General features: G+C 40.5%; 1 protein-coding gene across 4 annotated transcripts in view; it reads right to left on the bottom strand.

Annotated features, from left to right (window-relative positions):
- Positions 1-1997: 1997 nt before the first annotated feature.
- The window catches only part of UBE2E1 (ubiquitin conjugating enzyme E2 E1), a 45425-nt gene continuing 25844 nt past the window's right edge, over positions 1998-21578 (bottom strand). For 2 of the 4 annotated variants that reach the window (XM_063154394.1, XM_063154403.1), the window contains exons 4-6: positions 10878-11010; positions 3809-3956; positions 1998-2915 (exon numbers count right to left, since the gene is read on the bottom strand). In XM_063154394.1, the coding sequence (XP_063010464.1) occupies positions 2818-2915; positions 3809-3956; positions 10878-11010 (379 nt within the window). In that variant the 3' untranslated portion in view covers positions 1998-2817. The remainder of the gene's footprint in view (positions 2916-3808; positions 3957-10877; positions 11011-21578) is intronic. The other 2 variants (XM_063154420.1, XM_063154413.1) reach the window with 1 other exon arrangement.

Genomic DNA, 21578 nt, shown 5'->3' with positions numbered 1-21578 from the left:
AGGTGGAGGTGACTTCGGAGCAGCAGTGGCTCACCTCCTCGCTGCAACCTCTTACCAAGGAATGGGTCATGCTCCTCTTCTTCAGCTCTGCAGAACCCTTCTGGAAGGGACTAGAGTCAGCCTTGGATCAATCAAAATAAGTGAAGATGTCTCCTAACAGCACAGCACTAAAGCTGACCCTTGAGCCAAGGGAGTGCAGGTTGACAAGTCAGAATGAACTTAAAATGCCTGGAGATGAAAGAATGGGGATGACTGGGTCCTGTGCAGCTCTGCATGCTGCAGACTCGGTGCCAATTCTTCTGCCAAGACTGATGTCACCTGTAGGCTGCCAGAGCTGTGCAGTGCAAGTGCAGCTTGCTCACTTGCTCCACTGCACTCCCAGGACTTGACAGTGTTTTAAGACAGGCAAGAGAAACAGTATCGTCTAAATGACTAAGGCCATTTTTCCAAATACGCTACATAAAGGCAAACACATTTTCTTTGATTTGGCTAAATGTAGAGTTTAAATCATTCAAGGCATTCAGATAAAAAAAGAAAATCACCACCCACTGTTTTCTTTCATAAACTTACTCTGATGTTTTTCTAAATATCATAGTGTTTTACTGAGAAGTGATGGAAAATCTAGTGTCTCCTCTGCAAATGATATGCACACAGTGGCTGGTACTGAGTAAAAATGAAACTTGCTGGAGTAGAGTTTTACACAGGGTGAACAAGCAAAGTACAGAGTATAACATAGTACCTAATGGCCAGAACATTTATTTTGTTCTTCCTGTTCCACTGACTCAAACCCTCTTCTAGGTCACTGGGATCACTTGGCTTCTGCAAAACCAGAGTCCCTTCACAAGATAACGGAGAAAACTTATAATAAAGAAGAAAAACAAATTAGTAAACAAAACCATCGTTCTCTGTTCCTCTACAGCTTGTTGAATAAACACTGTACAAATCACTCGCCCCCACCAGTTAAAACAGTTAATTTGACGTGTCCTGGTGGCACAAAGAAAGAAGCTGGCAAAAAACTACTGAGATTAAGCCATTTACCTCTTTACTCAGTAGAGAAGGAAAGATTAGCAGAGATGCTCCTAGTGTGATGTGGCTATGTACCAAACAGCTGAGGGAGCTCATACACCAAAACGTGCACTGTGTCAAATGATGGCAGTTCAGCCGATGAGGGTACGGTGCTACTACCCACCCGGAGAAGGAAAGGACACCTCTGATTAACAGATCACTCTGGACCAAGTTAGATTTGCTCTGTATCTAGACAGCAAGAGAAGTATGTAAATGAAATACAGACAGATTTATTTTAAAGCACCAAACCAAATCCAAGAGCACAGATGACCACCCAGCACTCACAAGAATGTCGCAAGGTGAAGCACTCGCCATGAAAAATGAATCTGTGCTTCCGGCCCTCACCTTAAGGGAGTGGTCAGAAATGCCATCTCCACAATTAACTGCCCTGTTGCTACACACCTCAATGCAAACACCATGTCTCTAGGAGATAATCTTTATAGGTAGTTAAAGGATGTACAGATACTCCTTTATGGTGTTGTCTGCTACCTTACCAGGACACGATTCCTTCTCTTCCAGGTGTGAATAGACCACCAGAAAAGCATCAAGACATTCTTTTCTTCCTTTTACTTCCGGCCTCTTTCCCTTCCAGATGGCTTACACTTTTCTGGTAGTACTTTCAAACAACATGCCAGTCCTGCAGAGGCAACACTGTGAAAACTTAAGCTAAAAAGTAACTATTGTGGACTCTGTGGCAAGTTACCTCCTCATGGCCAGGTCCCTGCACAGAACACTTAGTGAACAGTTGTAAAGGTCTAATGCTGTCATTCACTGTATGGCTGTCTAGAACTGTCTTCCTAAAATAGCAGCAGTCAGTGCACTCACCTGCAGATCTCCCTTGTCCTCAACCACAGCATAAATCCTACAAAGCTTACAGAGACATCATTCTGGCAAAATGACAAAGTAAGGGACTAAGCAGAAATCTTTTCTTCTTCTTTTTTTTTTTTTAAACATCTTTTTATTAGCACAGTAACAAATGCAGACTTAAGTAGCCCACAACATACAACCAATCCACTGAGTGACTCCTATTCCACACCTTACAGTTAAACAGCTTAAGGTATTTCACTACAGGTTACCATAAGTCCTGATTAAACCCTTTATTCTTTTCACAAAGATAGATTGGCTTATAAAATAATACATTAACTACTTCTCATTTCATATATGAAGCCATATATCCACCTCTCAATATCACAGATCATGAGATGACAGTCTTTAAAAAGGATTTGTTAAATACCAATGTGCCCTCCATAGGGAAAAACAATCCCAACATCTTTTTACAAGAAAAAAAAAAAAAAAAAGAAAAAAAGGAAAACTCAACCCAGAACAAAATAAATCCCTCAAACCCAAACAAACAAAAAGCAAAAACAGTGTGTAGAGTCTTAAAAGGACTTTTACATAAATGTCAACCTATGTACCTGTACAAAATTAAGCTGTTTTAATCTTTTACATATTGCAAGCAAACTGAAAACCAAAGAAGTCTAAGAAGTTTACATTCTTCTCGGTACTATATGTGAGCTAATATTGCTGAACTAATTACAGTCTTAAAGTATGCTATTCCAAATCCTAGCTGTCTACTGTAGCAAGATACCTTAAGTTACAACAACAAAATCTTAGGAAATAAAAGACTGAATAAAATCTGTTATAGAAATACCCTACTCTTTACCAGCACCCTCCCACCCCCCACCCCTTCAAAATCATAAGCAGCTCTTTCCATCACAGACAAATAATGTAAGAGTTTGACGAAAATCCAATTTATGTAGCGTATCTTTTGGTCCATTGTCTGGCCATTCTGTCATGCTCTGCTCTGTTAGTCATATACTGAGTGGCAATGCTTCCAACCAGGGGGTCAGCTGAAAAGGAAACACAGTGCTTATTTCAGACAAGTTACCCAATAAAAGCTTTTAAATAAAGCTGAAGTGTAAATTTCATACAAGGCAAACACACAGGTAAGGTACATTGTAACAACCTAAACATACCGAATTGATGATCTGTATCTTCTCTGATTTTGTGTATTTATGGTAATGTAGTAATCTGTAATTTAATAGTGTGAAATGCCAATAAAGTTTTAAGAAGTTTAAGGCACAACAATCAGTCATATTTTGCATTACTGAAGGTTTTCACCAATTCATGCATTTCAGGTTTATTTTATTCCTTCTACTTGTAAACACTGTAAAGCTGCCTTCTAGGAAAGATGAAATCTCAAGCAGCGGTTTAGTACAAGTTTAGTACACTGTGAGATCTGGCCTTTCTCTCCTCTTTAGACATATAAAAATGCAACCTGTAAAATGACTTTGAAAGTGAAGACATATTCATCTTAACTTGTGCGGACAGTGGGTGGGTTAGAGCAGCAGTGATGACCGCTTGTGGCATAGTCGGCCACTTCTTTTAAATGGATGATGGAAAGTAAAAGGTCAGCCCCCCATTTTCAGAGCTGTTTGTGGCTCTTCAAGCTCCATTACTGATTTACTGCAGCCCTACAGAGCAGCAAAGGCTGCGTTTGGAAGGGGAAGGAGTTTTCATGTGCAGGAGGATCACTTGTTTCCCCGTGGGTCAGCCTGAGGAGCAGTGAACAGCAGGCTGGTAAGGGATATCTCCCTCTACGGCCTCCAGCCCCTCTCTGACTGCCCCAGAGAGGGAAATGTGCTCCACACCGGAGGCATGAGCTGAGCTGGCCATACCAATGGAGTGAGGAGGGCCACATTGTTTAGCTGCTGGGAGGAATGCGAGGCGCGGGTGGACTTACCGGGGTTACAGTCTGTGAGGAGGGAGCAGATGGAGAGGAGAACTTTAGAAATGGTTAACGCTGGACTCCAGTTGTCCTTTAAAATGTCCAGGCAGATGACGCCTTGGCTGTTAATGTTGCAGTGGTAGATCCGTGTCCGGAACGTTACCTGCAAGAGAGGGGTGTGAGGGCTGTGAGGGCTGTGCGGAGGGACGGGGCAGCAACCCCGAGCAGGCAGCGCCGGGCCCCGGCTGGGCCGCGCCGGGCTCCCCGCGCCGCCGCCGCCCTCTCGCGGCGCAAACAAGAAAGAGCCGGGCTTGGAACAGACACGAGCAACAGTCTCAGGAGCCGACTTCCACGGTCACCGCAAAACCCAGGTCGCGGTGGGTTTAATTTCTTTTTCCCACTTTTTTTTTTTTTTTTTAATTAATTTTTGTATTTTTGTTCCCAGTGACAAAAGGGCCCAGGGCCTTAACAATAGCATTTTTCTCCTGGACTCCCAAGGATATGTAAAATCCTCCAGACAGGCCAAGGCACTTGGAATCACAGCTTCCATCACTTCTAAGAGGCTCAGCAATAGGAGAAGTTAGTTAGATGTACTTATTTTCACGATGTGACCGAGCTAGGCAGCTTGCTACAGAAGCTATCCAAAAGGGAAACACAAACACTAGGAGCTGTGCTCAGAACACCATGGGACCCGCAGAAAGGCCTTACCCTGACTCACTGAGTGAACAACGACAACAAATTTGGTGCAATTTGCATGGATTAGGATTATGAGCATGAATAATTAGGATTAGTAATATGAGCTGGTGGGTTCATGTCCTAAATCTTCAAAATTTGTCAGCTATCCACACCTAGAAATGTTATTGTCTGTTTAGAGGTCACAGGAATATTTGCAAAACACACTTGGTGTTTGGTATGACAAGAACACACCAGTGCTTTCTCTCGAGATGGGACAAGCCCACACACAAAACTTGCCAGTCAATCCTCATTTTTTCTACCGCCTTTCTGATGCAAAAAATTTCCCTGTGACCCTCACTCTCACAGGCCTGGGAAGCAGGCACAGGGTGGGGTGACAGCTACAGAAGCCTGGTGACTGGCACGTCCCCGTGCACTGAATCCATGCAGTGTTTCCAAGAATGCTCCCAATGCACAGAGCACATGGGCTATTTTTGGACTTGCAAAAGCGGTTACTTGTCACACAGGAGACACCCACACCGCATGCTTGGGGAGATTTTACGCTTTACTTCTTGTGAGCTGCTTGGATTTTGGATTAAAACAGGAAGCAAACAAAGGAAACCCCAAATCCCTGCACGTTTGCACACTATGGGGGAAATAGCAAAACGACTGCAAGAGAGCAGAGATGTGTTACCCTCCCACACCTTCTGCAAAAAGCTGCCACTCCAAAACCAAGAACTCCAGATGCTTTCTACCTAGGGAGCCTGGGAGGTATAGCAGACAAAGAGCCTAAATGACCTTTGTTTCCCAGATCATCTAATCTTTGGAGGAAAGGCAGCAATTACTCCCTGCAGTCATGTGGAAGTCCACGTGCACCAGCCTGAGCAGAGGGCGGATCTGCCCCTGCTGTACCTGCCCCAGCCCACACTGTCCAGGGCAAGCACATTCCTGGCATTGGCAGCTGCTGGCAATGGCTCTGCCTCGGGTTCCTGGGCAGCCCTCAGCCCAGCCCTGCTGCTGCTGCTCAGTATTTCTGTGTTTGACCTGCACCTCTGGGCTCCTTCCAAGAAGGTCTCTAACTGTAAGCGAGGTAACCATTTTGACAGTTTGAACACCTCCAGAAGGGGAAGCATGGAGTATTTCCAAGCTGACACAACAAGGACCAAATTAACATAGGTCAACAATTCTAATTTGTAAAGACAGAAAGTTGTTAATCGTGATTCTCAGCACAAAAGCTAAATACTCTGTAGACAGTCTCTCAGTCCAGTTGACTAATAACTGATAACAAAGCATGAATGCTGTTTGCTTTTAAGAGTAAGATTTACTTTTAAATTATTTTTCATGAAGGAGGGGAAAGTGAAAATGAAAGGCTCCCATATACTCACAGAACAGTCTGGCTCCTTAACACACCTTAAGATACAATCCTTAAGGGATATATCTATGGCACTGAAAGCAGTTTTCTCCTGTTAGAGGAACTCTACCAAGCACTGTGGAAAAAAATCTAAATTTGTTTTCCTTTTAGCAGCAACTCAGAACTAGGATGGTGTTGGGCACGTGTAGTCCAGCTGTTTGCCATTTACGATTTTAGCTGATGGCACAAAAGCCAGCAGTGCAGGGAAAGCAAATGGAACTGGAAGAGGGAGAAACTGGAGGCTCGCTTTAAAACAAACAAAAATATTTGAAGTAAATGCTCATTACACCCTTAAGAGGAAAAAAACCCTCACTCAACCAAGTACATTCAGACCAAAATCAAAAGAAACTGAGTTACTTGGAAGGTAGTGAAGAGAACAGCATGTGGAATAGCAGAAAAATATAGTGTAACTGAACAATCCTTTGGAAATGTCCCACCTGAGATTACATTAATGCAGTAACTGCATGGAGTTAAGCACAGCTTTTGAAAAGACATAAAAGAAGCTAATCTCAACCTTACCCTGAAGTGATAGCAGAGGTTAATTTACACAAGCAGCAGAATAGGAGTGGGTGGAAGGAAGTGGTTAGAGGTTATTAATACAAATGATCAAAGCACACACCCCAGGTCAACACAAGCTACTGTTTTCACCTCAGTAAATGAAATCAAACCCAACTATAATGTAACTCTTGAGAAAATGTCCATTGTAATGCTACTAATACTGAACTCTAAAAGTCTAATTTTACTTCTTTACTGGATTCTCCTAAATACAGGCACACCCAGCACGTGCCTGACTCATTTGCTATCTGAAACACAGGCAAAACCAGAATACAACACAAAATAAGAAAACTTAAAAAGCAGAGAACAGATTAACACTAACATTTTCAAGGTATTGTGTAGAATGCTCAATTAAAAGCAAAAGAACTCAATGAAAGAGAGTATCTGTCCCTGTATGAGACTTCTCCCACTGAAGTTCCTTGTACCATGCAATGCATTTCCAATTCAAATTTTAAGATCTTTCATTTCCTCAACTTCAAGCACAGTAGTGCAGCCCCTCTTAATATCCTCACAGGAATCTAAATATCACTTGTAGTACAGTCTTTTGGCTCTCCTACAGGAAAATCCTCTCCAAGCACATTTGCTCCAACATACTGAATCAAGCCCTCAACTGGAGCTAGACCCAGTCCTCAAAGGCTGCACCTGCATATCCTTCATCACACATCTCTAAGATGCTCATCAACCATACTGCATTTGTCAGTGTTTATGCCTCAACACCTTCTCTCACACATATTCCTAAGGGCTTGGAAGCTTGCCAGGATGACCATTTTCACCTAATTTTATTTAAGAAAGTAAATCCTTTAATGGCATCTTAGTTTCAGGTTATGAAATGTGTTCAGCTACAGGCACTTCATCATTGGCAGCCCACCATGGCTGGAACTGTCCTCACAGGAGTTACCAAAGACTCACAGAGGTTTTCTCCCACTGGTCTTACAGGGCTTACCAAGGAAGATTCAAGGCTTGCAAGTCCTTTTTCCTTATAGAGCTTCATCTTTTCAGAGATCAAGGCTTTTAAAATGACATTCTACTCTATTTTAACATGACTCTACTGTTCTGAGAGTGCTTATCATCAAAGTGATGTACACCGGGTTTTGTCTCAATTAGCTGTTTCTTTATTTCTTGCCCTAAAAGGCACTTACAGGAAGGCTACTGTAATTACATTAGCCTACCACTTAAACATGATCCACAGACAGTATTTAGTCTCTACTGCAAGTAGCTGGACAGTCTGAAATCAACAAAATAGCAGGAATAAAGCAGGAGCAATATGATAATCATATTTTCCACATTACCACTGATTAACACCAGTGTAGATTTTAATACAGGAGCAGCTTTGGTTCTCAAAGGATGGTTCCTCATTTCAACCTGAAGTGTGCAAGTAGAAAAAGTGTGTTCTGTTATAGCACCACCATGCTTTCTCCTATATATCATCTCAATGAGACTGAAGTTACACATATTTTACTTCCATGCCTACATGTGGTTTGTAAACTGACTTGGACTTTGCTAGATAAAAAACTCCATTTAAATGAAACTGCTCCAATACAGTGAATCACCACTAAACTCACCTTTTAAGGCCTCAGCAAGTGGTACCCATCTGTTTGGTGCTTTAATCCCACCCTTCTTTTCACCTGGGTGAGGGTTTAGATGCAAAGCTAAAGACAAAGCGACCCCAGTCGGAAGCACGGAGCAGAAAGCAGAGATGAGCTGGAATGACATAACTGTTTATTTGGTTCTGCATGGGGGAACTTGGCACACAGGGCTGTCTCAGCAGCTCTGGCACTTACAGCATGGTCCTGCAAGGGATGCTACTTGATCCTCGAAGCAGCACGGTGGGAACACATCTGAGAGCAAGGGCTGCAACTCTGACTGCGCCATTTGCACCACCTACCCTGCCTGTGGCAGATCCTTCTACCCAGATGGAGCTGCTGAAGGGAGAGGCTGCAGAGTGGATCTCTGACTGCAGGCAGTGTCAAGGCCTTTCTCCTGGGCAGGACAGCCAGCAGGCCTGCCTGCAAAAGTGCTGCCCAGGTGGAAAACCTGCTGCAGCAGCTGGCTGAGCTGTAGGAGGCAGTGAGAAGCATGTGTGGCATCAGGGCTGCTGAGGAGGAGTTAGACAGCTGGTTCCAAACTGCACTGGACCCACATCCTATGGCCAAAGAGCCAGAAACTCCCACCAGCACACAGGCAAGGGAGGGGGGCCAATAATGCAGAAGAATGGAAGCTTGCCATGGCAAGGACCTGCACGAAGAGACTTCCCCCAAAGACTGAGGTGTCCCCACAGAACCACTTTGCTGCTCTGAGATTGGAAACACCCATCCTATCAGAAAAGGCACTAAAGCCAAATAAGGCAGTCCTGGGAGGGACAAGAAAGGACTCTGGAGCATGGATAGTTTTTTTCATCAATCCTCCTGGTCAAAGGGAAAGGGTTCAACAGGGCTAGTGAAATCTAGCAAACCAACAAATGGTTATGGACTGGTACCACAGCCAGTTTGGCTACTTAGACCATGGGACTTGCCTTGGGAAACCTGGTCTGCTGGGCACTGATGGGATCTATCTGTCAGAGAAGAGGAAGGAGCCTGCATGGATGAACAAGAAGATCCTGGACAAACTCAAATACACAAAGGAACTGTACAGAAAGTGGAGGCAAGGACAGGCAGCCTACGAGGAACAGAGAGAGGTGGGCCTGTGAACTCATGAAGTTCAATGAGCCCATGTGCAAGGTCCTTGTACCTGTGTCTGGCAATCACAAGCACTTGTGAGACCCCATCTGAAGTGTGGCATCCAGCTCTGGAGCCCCTAACACGAGAAGGAAATGGACCTGTTGGAGTGAGTCCCCAAGACAATCAAAAGGCTGGAGCACCTTGAAGACAGGTGAAGAGAGGTTGAAAGAGTTGGGCTTGTTCAGCCTGGAGAAGAGAAGGTTCTAGAGAGACTTTAGAGTAACCTTCCAATACCTAAAGTGGCCCACAGGAGAGCTGGAGAGGGACTCTCTACAAGGGCATGGACAAGGAGTCATGGCCTTAAAATGAAAAAGGGTTAATTTAGACGAGATATTAGGACAAAATCCCTTATTGTGAGAATGGTGAGGCACTAAAACAGGTTGCTCAGAAAAGTTGTGGATGCTCTATCCCTGGAAAGGTTCAAGGCCATGTTGGATAGAGCTTTCAGTAACATGGTCTAGTGGAAGGTATGTCTTCCCACAGCAAGGAGGTTGCAACTAGATGATCTTTAAGGCTGCTTCCAACCCAAACCATTCTATGATGAACAAGCCTGAGCTGATAAATGCTTCTGACCTGTAGCACAGAAAGCAAAGGTTTAACAAAGCACACATGGAAAAGCAAAAGATTCCTCTTTAAATGCTTACTGGGCTCACAACATAATAAATTGCATACAGTTGGCTGGACAACAAATTATTCAGCAAATTAAACAAAAAACCCAAACCAAAAACAAACAAACAAACTACTTCAAACTGAATTAAATTCTGACATGAGAACCATCTGAGAATGCCAGAGAATTTCCAAAAAGAGATGGACAGATGTCAGCAGAAAAGCACTAGAGATGTCCTAAGGCAGAACATGCTGTTTGTGAATTGGAGCCCTATCTTAGAGGTAGAATTTAAAGATCTTCTACCAGAAATCCTGAAGTTATGTGAGCAAGAACAGGCAAACAGTTTCCTGAATTTGGCAAGCTTGTATTAATTTGTCTTATGTAAGTAATTAGCATTGCTCTGTTGAGATGGATGATGGCCTGAAGAGGTCTTTCTGCTGCAGACTAGACCAAAGTCTGAAAGATGGGTAGTCACTGGCATTTATCTCATCAAACAACTTTTAAGTAGAAAGTTAAACATGCACATAAATGCTTTCAGATACAAGACAAACACCAAGTGTATGCACAAGCACCTCCTGTAACCCAACACTTTTCCTGTGGCCACATATTGGAATCACCAGATAATGTTCACTTGCACTGGTATTTGCCTTAGAGCACTGGAACACAACAACACTGGAATGTAAGAGCTTCACAAATATAACACACCTACAGAAAGTTTGTTACTGTACAAATAGGTGTACAACAAAACTGGAAAATTAAATACTACTTTGGTGGCCAAAACACATGTAACTCATGCTTACAGTACCTGAGTTGTTTGAGAAATAAGTATTTGTAGCATTTCTCCTCTTCTCAAGTTTCTTTACTTTTCAGTTTCTCAGCCCTGTCCTAATGCTTGCACTAAATGCTTAGGACTTCTTATAAACAGAAGCAGGAAGAAAGAAGTCAAGCTCTAGGATAATTATCAAGAGGACTGGAAAAGTTGTTAACATTAGCTAATAGAAGCTCCTGTAACGTCTAAAATTAGCTTAAGTTTGTTCTTAAGAAGAGTGGATTTCAGATGGGCTGTGTTCCATTTACACTGCAAACTATTAATGTTCAAGATGTAAGCTACAGGTCTCTTACCTTTGGAGGCTTGAAGGGATATTCAGGGGTAAATGTGATGTCAAGGAAGAAAACACCTCCCTCATAGACTGAACCTGGAGGTCCTAGAATGGTTGATCTCCATTCATAGATGTTATCACCTTTGGGGCCAGCACTAAGAGATAAAAAACCAAAATAATTTAGAAATACTATCACAGCTCAAATAAATACAACTTCTTACATTCTTCAAGTATGATATAGAAGAAATATTTCAGTGTTACTCTTCATACACCACCTGAAGTAGAGACAGGGATTAAAAGAAGATTGAATGCTTTCAAACACTCAGAGATCTTACCTGAACTTATCAGTGTTCCAGACTGTTTAGCAAAGCTGAGAAACCAGAGGTGGGGTATGGTTTCCATTTTCTCTCTCTTGATAGTTACAAGAGCAGCATTGCCCAGAACTACTCCTAAACATACTACACTGTCAATACAACACAAGGGCTAAGTTTCAAAGAACAATTTCCTACTGTATTTCAGAAATGGCTCTTCCATCTCTGTCTTAATAAAACTGTACCACGTTAAAGACCATACTAAACAAATCAAGGATTTATGTTCATTTTATGAATCTTGTGTGTTCTTTAAAATTAAAATATATCCTGCATTATTGTTAAACAAAGGCTCAAATAGTATAATTGAAGGAAGCCAAATGATGATGCTCTGAAATGTCAAAATTTTCTACACTTTTATCATTTCATTGCACATGATCTTATCCTGTTGATATTGCTTGCATTGTGGAACTGCGTTTTTTAGGGGGAATCAAAATCACTGTGCCAAATTAAAACAGCACTTTCTCAAATTAGCTCTGCTTATTTGAGATTCTGCCTAACCTGCCAGCATGTCACTATAAGCAGCACAAACTAAAGGTGTTGCAGAGATTAAATGTCTGCTTGGTAAAGTCAGTTTTACTGATATCCTCAGACACTTGTACTCGGTAGTGTGCCATATGTCACTGAGTATTTCTAAGTACAGCTCAACCTCTAGAGCCATTAATTGTGTAGGACTCCTTTGCTGGCTCTTCCCTTCTGTACTGCAATGGTAGTGTTTTGTTTGTAAGATGCCAGAGCTGGAAAAGCATTTGCACAACGGGAGATGCTGACACAGCTTTTTCCATCATGGATGTACCATGGTTTCAGACATCTCTTCTCCCCTTGTTCTGAAGGGGATGGATCTTAACGTTCCTAATACAATGAAAACCAGCCTTGCTCTTCTTTCTTCCTTCTTTTAACGAGGCTCCTCTAAGACAGAAGGTAAAAACCAGGCTCTTTTCATATTATAATAATCACAGAGCAGTATTACTTGAGAGGGAAGGCAATACAATGAATTCAATATACACATGACAATGTGCATTTGATTAACATGAAGGAAACCAGAGTGATCACTAAGTGTTAATAACAATGTTACAAACAGAAATACAATTGCAAGAATATAAATTGTCAACAGTGATCAGAGACTTTTTTTCCCCCTGCTCTTCCCAGTACTGGTGAACATCTTCTTGACAGCAGGGGAGTCAGGAGAGAGAAAGGGAATTAACTCTGTTATCAAACCTAACTTTTTTTTTTTCCAGATTAACCTAATAATAAAATTTCACAATATGTTGGTGCTAGATAATTCAACAGCGGTGAATTTATGACTAATGCATGCTTCTAGGGAAAGGAAAGCAGTAGACAGATTCTGGTGCAAATGATGCACCAGCCACAAGGGAAAGATTTTTCTCTCCAGAACACAAAACCCCGCACAGCTCAAGATCAGTATTAAATTAAAGTAAAAGCCATTCCATCCTGAACACTCCTGGCATCCCACTCCACCTTTATGACTTGTCCCTGTCCTATGCAGGTCCATATATTAGGGCACTCAGTACTCTCCAGCTACCACTTGTGCATTAGACTGGAAAAGTGTTGTATTTCGAGGGAAGCTCTGGCTCTGGAAAGACACCAACTTAACTGTGCAAACTTACTGAAAAGGACTCTCTGGGGCACCCTTAGCCACCGCTCCAAGGAATCACCTCTTTATGTACCTATTAGCAACCTACTGACACACTGTCATTACTGCAAGTTGGCCGGCAATCATCCTCCCTCCCCTGAAGGTGGAGCTACCGAACGGGAACAGGCACTTGAACTTCGTTAGCACCGACTTACTGCTGGAATTTATATCGACACAACTGCCAACGGAGAGCACTTCAGCACTCAAGAAATGTGATGTGCCATTAGCACTGAATACAGCCCTCTGAGCCAATGAGAAATATTTCAACATTTTGCATTTTATTTCCAGCTTCAGCCCAAGGGACTGTCAATAAAAAACTCCCACAGACTTAAAAAATATATTATCATTAGTAATAGTCTTAGAAATCTCTTGTATCCTATTAGGTTTCCAATTAGAGCTATCACTGCACACAAGTAATATACTGCCATATTAAGAGTGCACCATCTTTGTAAGACATCAGTAGGCTTTAACAATGATGTGCTAAGCTTTCCTTTTAAGCTTTTCATAATTCAATTAACAGCGTAAAATAGCTGTGCATGTCCAACTTTTACACATTAACATTGATTTCTTATAAAAGAAAGACTGAAAGAGGATGATGCAAGTCAGCTTCAAGTACGATACTCTTAGATTTAACTTAGGATTAGTAATACCAAACAGCTCATGAAGACCCAGTGAATAATAGAAAAGTGACAATACTTGACCACAGTGTAAGAACAGTGGCATTAACTATTGGTGGAGATATGGAAACTATCAAAGGCTAAAGATTACATTCTTTGTTTAAAATCCTTGCAATTATGTGCTTCAAAAAGAAATTCACTGATGCATGGACATAGGGCTCATTGGCACAGCTGTCACCTTGGCTGATATGTGTCACCACTGTTGAAATTAAGTGTCTAGATCTACTAATGCAACGCTTTAAAGCTGTCCAACGTATGACCACTAGGAAGACAATTTTAACCAATTAAATAGACATTGTTTCCACTGCAAGATGAGAGTACGTGAGCAACAACTTTCTGTATTAACTCAGCAGCCCACAACCTCTTCACCTCCAAAGAAAGAAATGAATAAAAGACCAGCAATACAGAGTGAAAAATGACTCCAAAAGAAAACTGAAAAGATCCCAACCCATCATTATTCTATCAAGCAGCATGTGTTACACTTCAGTGCAACTGAGGTCTCTCTTGGAAAAACAGTGATATATTCTGTGAAGATGCACTGCACTCACTGTAACAACTGATCCTGATTGTTCCCAATGATGCCAGCTTATCCCCCAGATTGATGTTATGACAAAAACACTCCTTGGGAAACCTCCCAGAGCCAAGGTACTGTTCAAGGAATATCTAATTTTCCAAGTCTAGAAGCAGGAAAATGCAAGGCATTACCTCCTGGTAAACCCAAGACAGAGAAAAAGAGCACAAGTGAGACCAAGCTCAAAGTCCAGCAAGGGCCAAGTCCTAACCAGCATTGAGCTGCTTTGGAAAAACCTGATCTTGCTCTGCCTCTCTTTGCTGGCAGGCGCCATTTTCTTTCCCAACTTAAAAATCCAACAGGTAAATTAGAAATGCCTGGAGCAGAGGCTGGGGAGCAGAACGATGCCTAGGCAAATTAGCTGCAGATGCCTTGCAGTACTGAGCAACTGTAAACACAGAACTCTGTCTCAGAGATTCAGTGTTCATGGAGAAGACACACACACACACTCACACACTCTTCCACAAATGGAAAAAGCTGAAATGACAGAAAGTCTGCAAAAACACCCAGCCTGTGGCTTTTTTGTATGAAGCCTGCCAGATATAACCTCCACCACAGGTCTGCAATACAGGATACTACCCTGATATTTTGCACACACAAACTCAGCTTCCTCCTCTGCCCTGGCATCCTGGGCACATCACCCAAAATATGCCTATGCCACAAGGGAAGGCAGGACTTTTTGGCATTCATCACATATAGCTAATGTATGAAAATCCCTGGGAACACAGTGATGGTACTTTCCAGGAGAATGACTCAGTAAGACTCCATTGTTTATGTAAACATGCTGGTTCATTTAGAAACTACCTGGTCCTTTCTAGGAGTTCACCAATGCTAATGTAAGTGCTCGCTTTAGTGAAAATTCAGACTAGCAAATAGTTTAGTTTCTCTTCTTTGAGACACAGAAGGCACAATAGCAGATCACTGCAGTGATAAATCAAAATAGCTGATGCTACAGACACTAGGTTAATACCCTGATATACCAAAGCAGCACATATTCCTTTTAAAAGCTAACGAATTTAGCAGAGTAGTTTAGAAGTGCCACAGACTGCTATCTGTCAGCATGATGAGAAGAAGGGCAATTCCCTGGTATGATGAACAAAATAACACTTAATGAAAACCTGCAATATATTTCAGGTAAAATTGCAAGTAACAAACCCATGAACTCATACACCAACTACGCCATATCCCTAGGTGCTATTTTTGAGGCTATTTTGCCCTAAACATGAAGAGTCTGATGCTAGTAGCTAAGCTGCTTTGAAGTTGCACACTTGGGGAAAATAAACATAAATTCTAAAAACACTGCAGACATGACCTTTTCCAAGGGACATAGCTCAAATCAGAAAGCAAACAACATACTAATGCCACATGGGAGTTTCAAGGTGGCAGAGAATCTAATGATCTCTAAAGTAAAACTTCACATTACAAACTGACAGCAGGTTTTTTTTTTGGTTTTTTTTTTTTGTTTTTTTTTTTTTTGCTGTTGCTTTATTTTCTAGTAAGAAACAGTTAATGGCTGAACATAAAAGTGCCTCTTAGTTATGGACTTACTAGGCAGCTTTAGGAAACAGCTGACTGTTAGAAATCCCTTTTCTTTCCCCACTCCCCTTTTTTTCCCCGTATTTTCTTCTCCAAAGATGTAAGCCTAGAAGACATCAGAAGTTATGACTGCCAGGCAGGTAGCACATCATTCTCACATGGAGTTCTGTTGCACCTTGATTTTTCTGAGGAACCCACCCCACTCCTGACCTCGGGGTAAACACACTTTCTTTTCTCATAGCCCACTGCGTGGGGCCACCCTTGAACTTGCTCACTTATTTTGTTAAGCTGAATCCAGTGGAGAGATTGGAAAAGCACCCCAGAAATACTGGATCACTGGGGGAGGCAGGTGCCACCTTCACAAAGAAGCAGGACAGCTCATCCATCTTAGCCATTGAAAACAAACACCAAATCCTCCATTCAAAGAAATTTTGCCCTACAGATCTTTAAGCAAGCTGTCTTAAAATAGGTGTGTTGAAGGACAGAGTGAAAACCCACAAAACAAAATGCAGCTAATCCTTTGGCCCAAACTTCACTTCAAAATCTTCATATTAATGTACAGTCCTAATTTTAGAAATAAATTGTCACCTTCGGCACATGCTTTAGCTATCAAAATCTATTATTATTATTTTGATTACTATAGCACCAAGACACTCCATTCATAGGCAGGACCCCACTATGCCAAGCCTGCTACAATACAATCCAAAGACCTGTGTACACAATTTAAAAAGGTTTTTCAATTATAAAATAAGCATTAAAACATTACACAGTTATTAGGAAGAAATCCAAATAGACAAAACAGAAGCAATTAAAAGGATACCCGGGGCCATCCATTTAATTACTATTTTTTTGGCAAAGTAGTTTAAAAGTGAGATGCCTCTCATTTTTAAGTCAAAGAATGGAAATTAAAGGAAAATAAAGGAAAAAAAATCACAACACAAGAAAACACTCCTGGGCAACTGTGGTAAATTAAAGGTAACTTACTGAATTACCACGTGAATCAGCAGCAATTTTTGCCCACTGTCATGACACACAACCAAGCTGCTCCTCTGTGTTAACATAAAAATGATGGATTGATATTATCAGGTGAAATTCCTGCAGGCTCAATGAGAGGGAAAACTTTTTCTCTTGCTGTCTTTTCCCTCAATGAGAGGGAAAAGACAGCAAGAGAAAAAGCTGCAGCCAGCTTTAGTTAAAACATAAGAAGGGAGCAAGGGAGGCAGAGAGGTAAGTGAGCAAAGATGGAACATAATATTGCTACAGCAACCCAAACATAAAGTTTTGAAAATAGAACTTAATTCTCCTTCTAGTTCATATTCAGGAATATGGTTCTCCAGTACAAAGCTGTAAATATTATTATTTTTGTAAGTCATTGAATGTATTGTGTTTTCTGTCTTCAATTTAAAATGCAGTCACAATATTATTGCATGAGCATAAGTGCCTTAAAAATCCCACCACATTTCCAATAGAGTTAGAGATAATATCATTCTTCTCTGCATTTCATACACAAAATTTCTGTTTTAACACCTGGGAAAGCTTTTCCCTTAAGTATCAGCCTAATGTAAAATTAGGAAGGTTTGAACAATTGCACAAAGCTTAAACTGGAGGATAAATGGTACAGTGAATTACTTTCTTGCTAGGTTAAAAAAGGAACTAAATAACTAAATAGCTCTGATAATGGAGATGATAAGGTGTAATCCAGGGATTTATGGGACTTCAAGGAAAACTGATCACGGGGATTTCTTTGTGGGAATATACAAAAAGAAATTATTACATTTCCAATTTATATAAAAAATACTTGGCAATAAGATCACACAACAACCAAGAGTTACCACAGCCAAGATCTCATTCTTTTTCTATTACAATAGGAACAGAAATGCCATGGGGTACTTGCAAGTTTAGGACTTTTACCTGAAATATTTCAGTCTCTGAAAAAGATTACTGAGAAGTTACTACTAAGCTACCTGGTGAAAAGGCCAACCCTCTTACACAATTGCACTGCAGAGTCTGATTTTTAAACCAGGCTCTAAAGATTTAAAATAAAATCTCAGTTTTGACCTCAGGGAGGTCAGGAAGAGACTCGTGATATTCTCAGGAGCGTGCTGCAACTCTATTTAGTTTAACAATAATCACTCCAATTTAGGAGGAAGTCCTTATAAAAAGGTTCAAGAGAAATTAATCCATTTAGCATTGGTTCCAAAATTGAAAGTAAATCCAGCCTGCTCAGTTCTCAAGGGTTTCAGTTTTTCTTTCCAGTGGCTTCTTTGTAGCCTTCTCTATGCAAAGTACTGGAAGTTTGTCCCACTACACAGGGGGAACATTTTCAGTATCAAACATGACTGCAGAAAGGCTGTTTCTCTAAGTCTGAGACTTTAGTATGTACAGTACAGAAATACAGAAAACGCCAGACTAAGTAACGAATGAAATTATTTTCATTGTATGCAAATCTTTTTGTTTTCTCCTCATATATTTAGTTTGAGGCTGTGAACAAAAATTAAATAAATTAAAATGTCCAGCTTATATGTGACCTTACACATCCCATTAAATAGTACTTGGTATAAGAAACAATGAAACAAATTGGGAAAGAGTAACACAGAATCTGACCCACCTAACAATAAGCAATTTCTCATTTAAAATGACAAGAAATGTGATGGTAGAATCTGAGGTCTGCCAACATAACCCCATGTTATTTTTAAATTAGTTTCCTTCCTCCATTTGTCTGTTGACTATCAACTACCAACATGGAGACAGAAATTATTGCACATCATCAGACCTCATTTCCAAATTATTTATGTATTTATAGCACAGATATGTAATTTACAGTTGGTAAGCAAAACCAGGCAGTTTCACAAATGCACTATTTCTGCAACTACATCATTTTTAGGGGATGTCTTCATATTCCAACGGGTTTTTGGAAATTGGTGTAGAAATATAACTAGTGAACCTATTTATTTCTGCAACTTTAATGGCTGCATAAAGCAAGCACACCCTAAACTGGTTGCCTAGAATCAAATTGACAGACCTATAATTAAAGACAAATAAAAGACAATCAATATTACTGATAAATATGAAAGTTCTTGTTTCACTAGTCTCAAATGTGGTATATTCCTGAAAAGAAAGCAAATCTACTTCCTCCTGGCACCTACTGGGATATAGTAGGTTCTTCATACATGGAAAGGAAACTACCCCCTCTGAAAACTAAACAGTTCAATAATATCCCCTTCCCCTCCATAAGCTCCAGAGGTGCTACACTGAGTGATAACAGGGCTCTTTCCTAAATACTGTGCTTCATCCATTAAGGAAAATAGAAATCTACCACAATTAACCTGCCATTCCAGAATCAAGGTGGGACCTACATCTGTGTTTCTGTCTATCATGCCCATCTTCTGTGCTGTTCTCACCAGTCTGAGAATATGGAAGGTGATCTCACTAAGCAGATAAAACTCCCCAGTACATCATAAATATTTAGGAGCCCTGTAGTACACCAATTGTAAAAGTAATCAATTTGAACCCACATGATCTGGACACTTCTGTCTCTTCACAATTTGCTTGCCCTGTCAAGGAAAAAAAAATAGAGACTCCCACCTATTTCATAAGCCTACTTATCCAGCACCAAGCTAACATAGTGGACTGTTTATTTTGGACTTTATCATGCTTTTGCCCTATAGATTTCATTATAATTCTGTAGATCAAGAAATACATACCCTAAATAAATTAAATTGAAAGGACAATGTCAGCTACAAACCAACTTGAAAAAAACAGCCCCGGAAAGTTAAAGATGCTATGTAACAACTGGCAAGGTACCTCTGCTATGCTGAAAATTGAAAGCAAACAAGACTCTTGAGCTTCCTCACACTAATAAAGACAAGGTTCTTGAGGCTTCACACAACTGCCTCCTTGAGCTAACTTTCTTACTTCCATGGGGAGGAAAAGGGCTATTTGAAAGAGATGAGTCAATTCATTTCCAGACTAGAGATACACTACCATCTCTCTTGCACTGAATGGAGGAATTCTGCCTAAAGTCTGTACTAGGAACAGATGAAGTAGTATTTTAAGATTACTAGTTTATATGCAATTTCTAAGTTTTCAAGAGAGCATAACCTAAGGGAAAAAAACCTTTCTCCTGTACCACAGGCACCTAAACTGTCCCATCATCTACCTACCTACCAACCAACTTGCCCTAAAAAACATGTTACAAACTAGAACAATCCATCAGCCAATCAACAAAGAGTCCCCTTCCCACCAGATGTATGATAAGTAGAGTCAACATCACTTAACCAGGGAAACAGGCCATCCCATTATCTTGGCTTCCCATCTTTATATCCCTTCCCATCAGCATACCAATGCTGATACTGATAACATTATGTTGAGGAACAAAATGCAATATGTCTTGAAGGACATATCTTAAAGATACATGAAAGATAGAAAGAAAAAAGAGTCTAATCTCCATGTCTTCCCCTTCTCCTTTGCCTAGATTAAACCTCCTTTCCTTGCCACTCACTAAATAAATCAAGATCACTGCATTTGAATGAACCCATTTCACTGTGGATGCTAACAGCAAAACTACACAAACCAGCAAATAACAGCTCAAAATTTGGTTACTCTTCTCAAAACAACAACAAAATATTCTCAATTATGCTGTACTACATTTTTACTAAATTTTATAGAAAATTTTTCCTGATTTTCACAGTTCTAAACTATCAAAATTACCTGGCAGAATTTGAAAACACTGTCTTTGAGTTTTGAAACTCTGGCATGCACAGACTAGAAACAGAAATCTAAGATGAGAGTTTGCTTTAAGTAAAACAAGATTACATACACTGTAATACAGCACAGCTGCCAGCCAACTACATAGCAGCCACTAAAAATTGTTTATATACCACTGCAAGTTGTTCCCATTAATAACATGAGCCAGTCACAATACCTAGCTGACATTTACTGTAGTAGATACAAATATTTCAAAGCTGGTTAGAGAGAAAAAATTTCCAAAAACCCCCAAAAACCTATCAAGAGATTTAATAAGAAAAATAGAACTTTGATTTTTCTACAGCAGATTCACATGCATAAAGGATAGCCTAAACAGGTGCCTGCAGTGACTTTTCAAACTTTTGTTTATTTTTTTGTTTTCAAAGTATTAGGAACATTAAATTTAATCCTCATTAGGAGCCACAAGAGGACTAAGCAGTGCTCTTAAATGATGCAGCCAGTTTTGTGGCCAACTTGCATGCCTTAACTTGAAGAACACATATAGTCCTTCACAAATTATCTTTTTTTCTTCAGAACCCTATTTGGCAATCGATATTAAGCAACTTCACCATGCATTGCAAAAAATGTCATAGATGAATTTCAAACTTCCCAATACCTTCACTTCATGACCCTTATATTTGGAAATGTCCAAATGTCCCAAATGTAAGGAAACATTAATGACAATGAAGCAATGAAGTGACAAGCAATAATAGTTTCAAGTCAGGGCATTATGTCAGACCTTTTATGAAAAACATGTTACATTCATACAAGCCAACACTTGGTGTCTTCTCCTCCCTGATTTCCACCAAAGAGAGATGACCTAGCAACAATTTAATATGCTGAAAGTCAACTCCCTCGTGGGGCAGTTAAATTCTGCTGACAGAGAACAACAGCAGGCAGGGAACAGGGAATTGCTAGGGAGCACAAGAAATTCAGGCATCCTCAATATCACTCCTGGTCCCACAAGGCTTAGGAATTTGCTTCTGCAGCTGATCACTGATATCCTTAAGTTTAAACTAAATTTAAACTTTTCAGTGCCATGAAGAAAAAGAAAATCATGCTAAATTCATACTTATATTATCTGAAATCACTCATGTTAAATAATACTTCATGTTTGTTGCCATGGAGGCTTTTCTAGTCATTAAAAAAGAAAGACATTTTCCTCGCAAAT

Source organism: Melospiza melodia, chromosome 1 (genome assembly GCF_035770615.1).
Source record: "Melospiza melodia melodia isolate bMelMel2 chromosome 1, bMelMel2.pri, whole genome shotgun sequence".
NCBI classification, from domain to species: domain Eukaryota; kingdom Metazoa; phylum Chordata; class Aves; order Passeriformes; family Passerellidae; genus Melospiza; species Melospiza melodia.
This window is presented reverse-complemented; position numbering and strand designations above follow the sequence as displayed.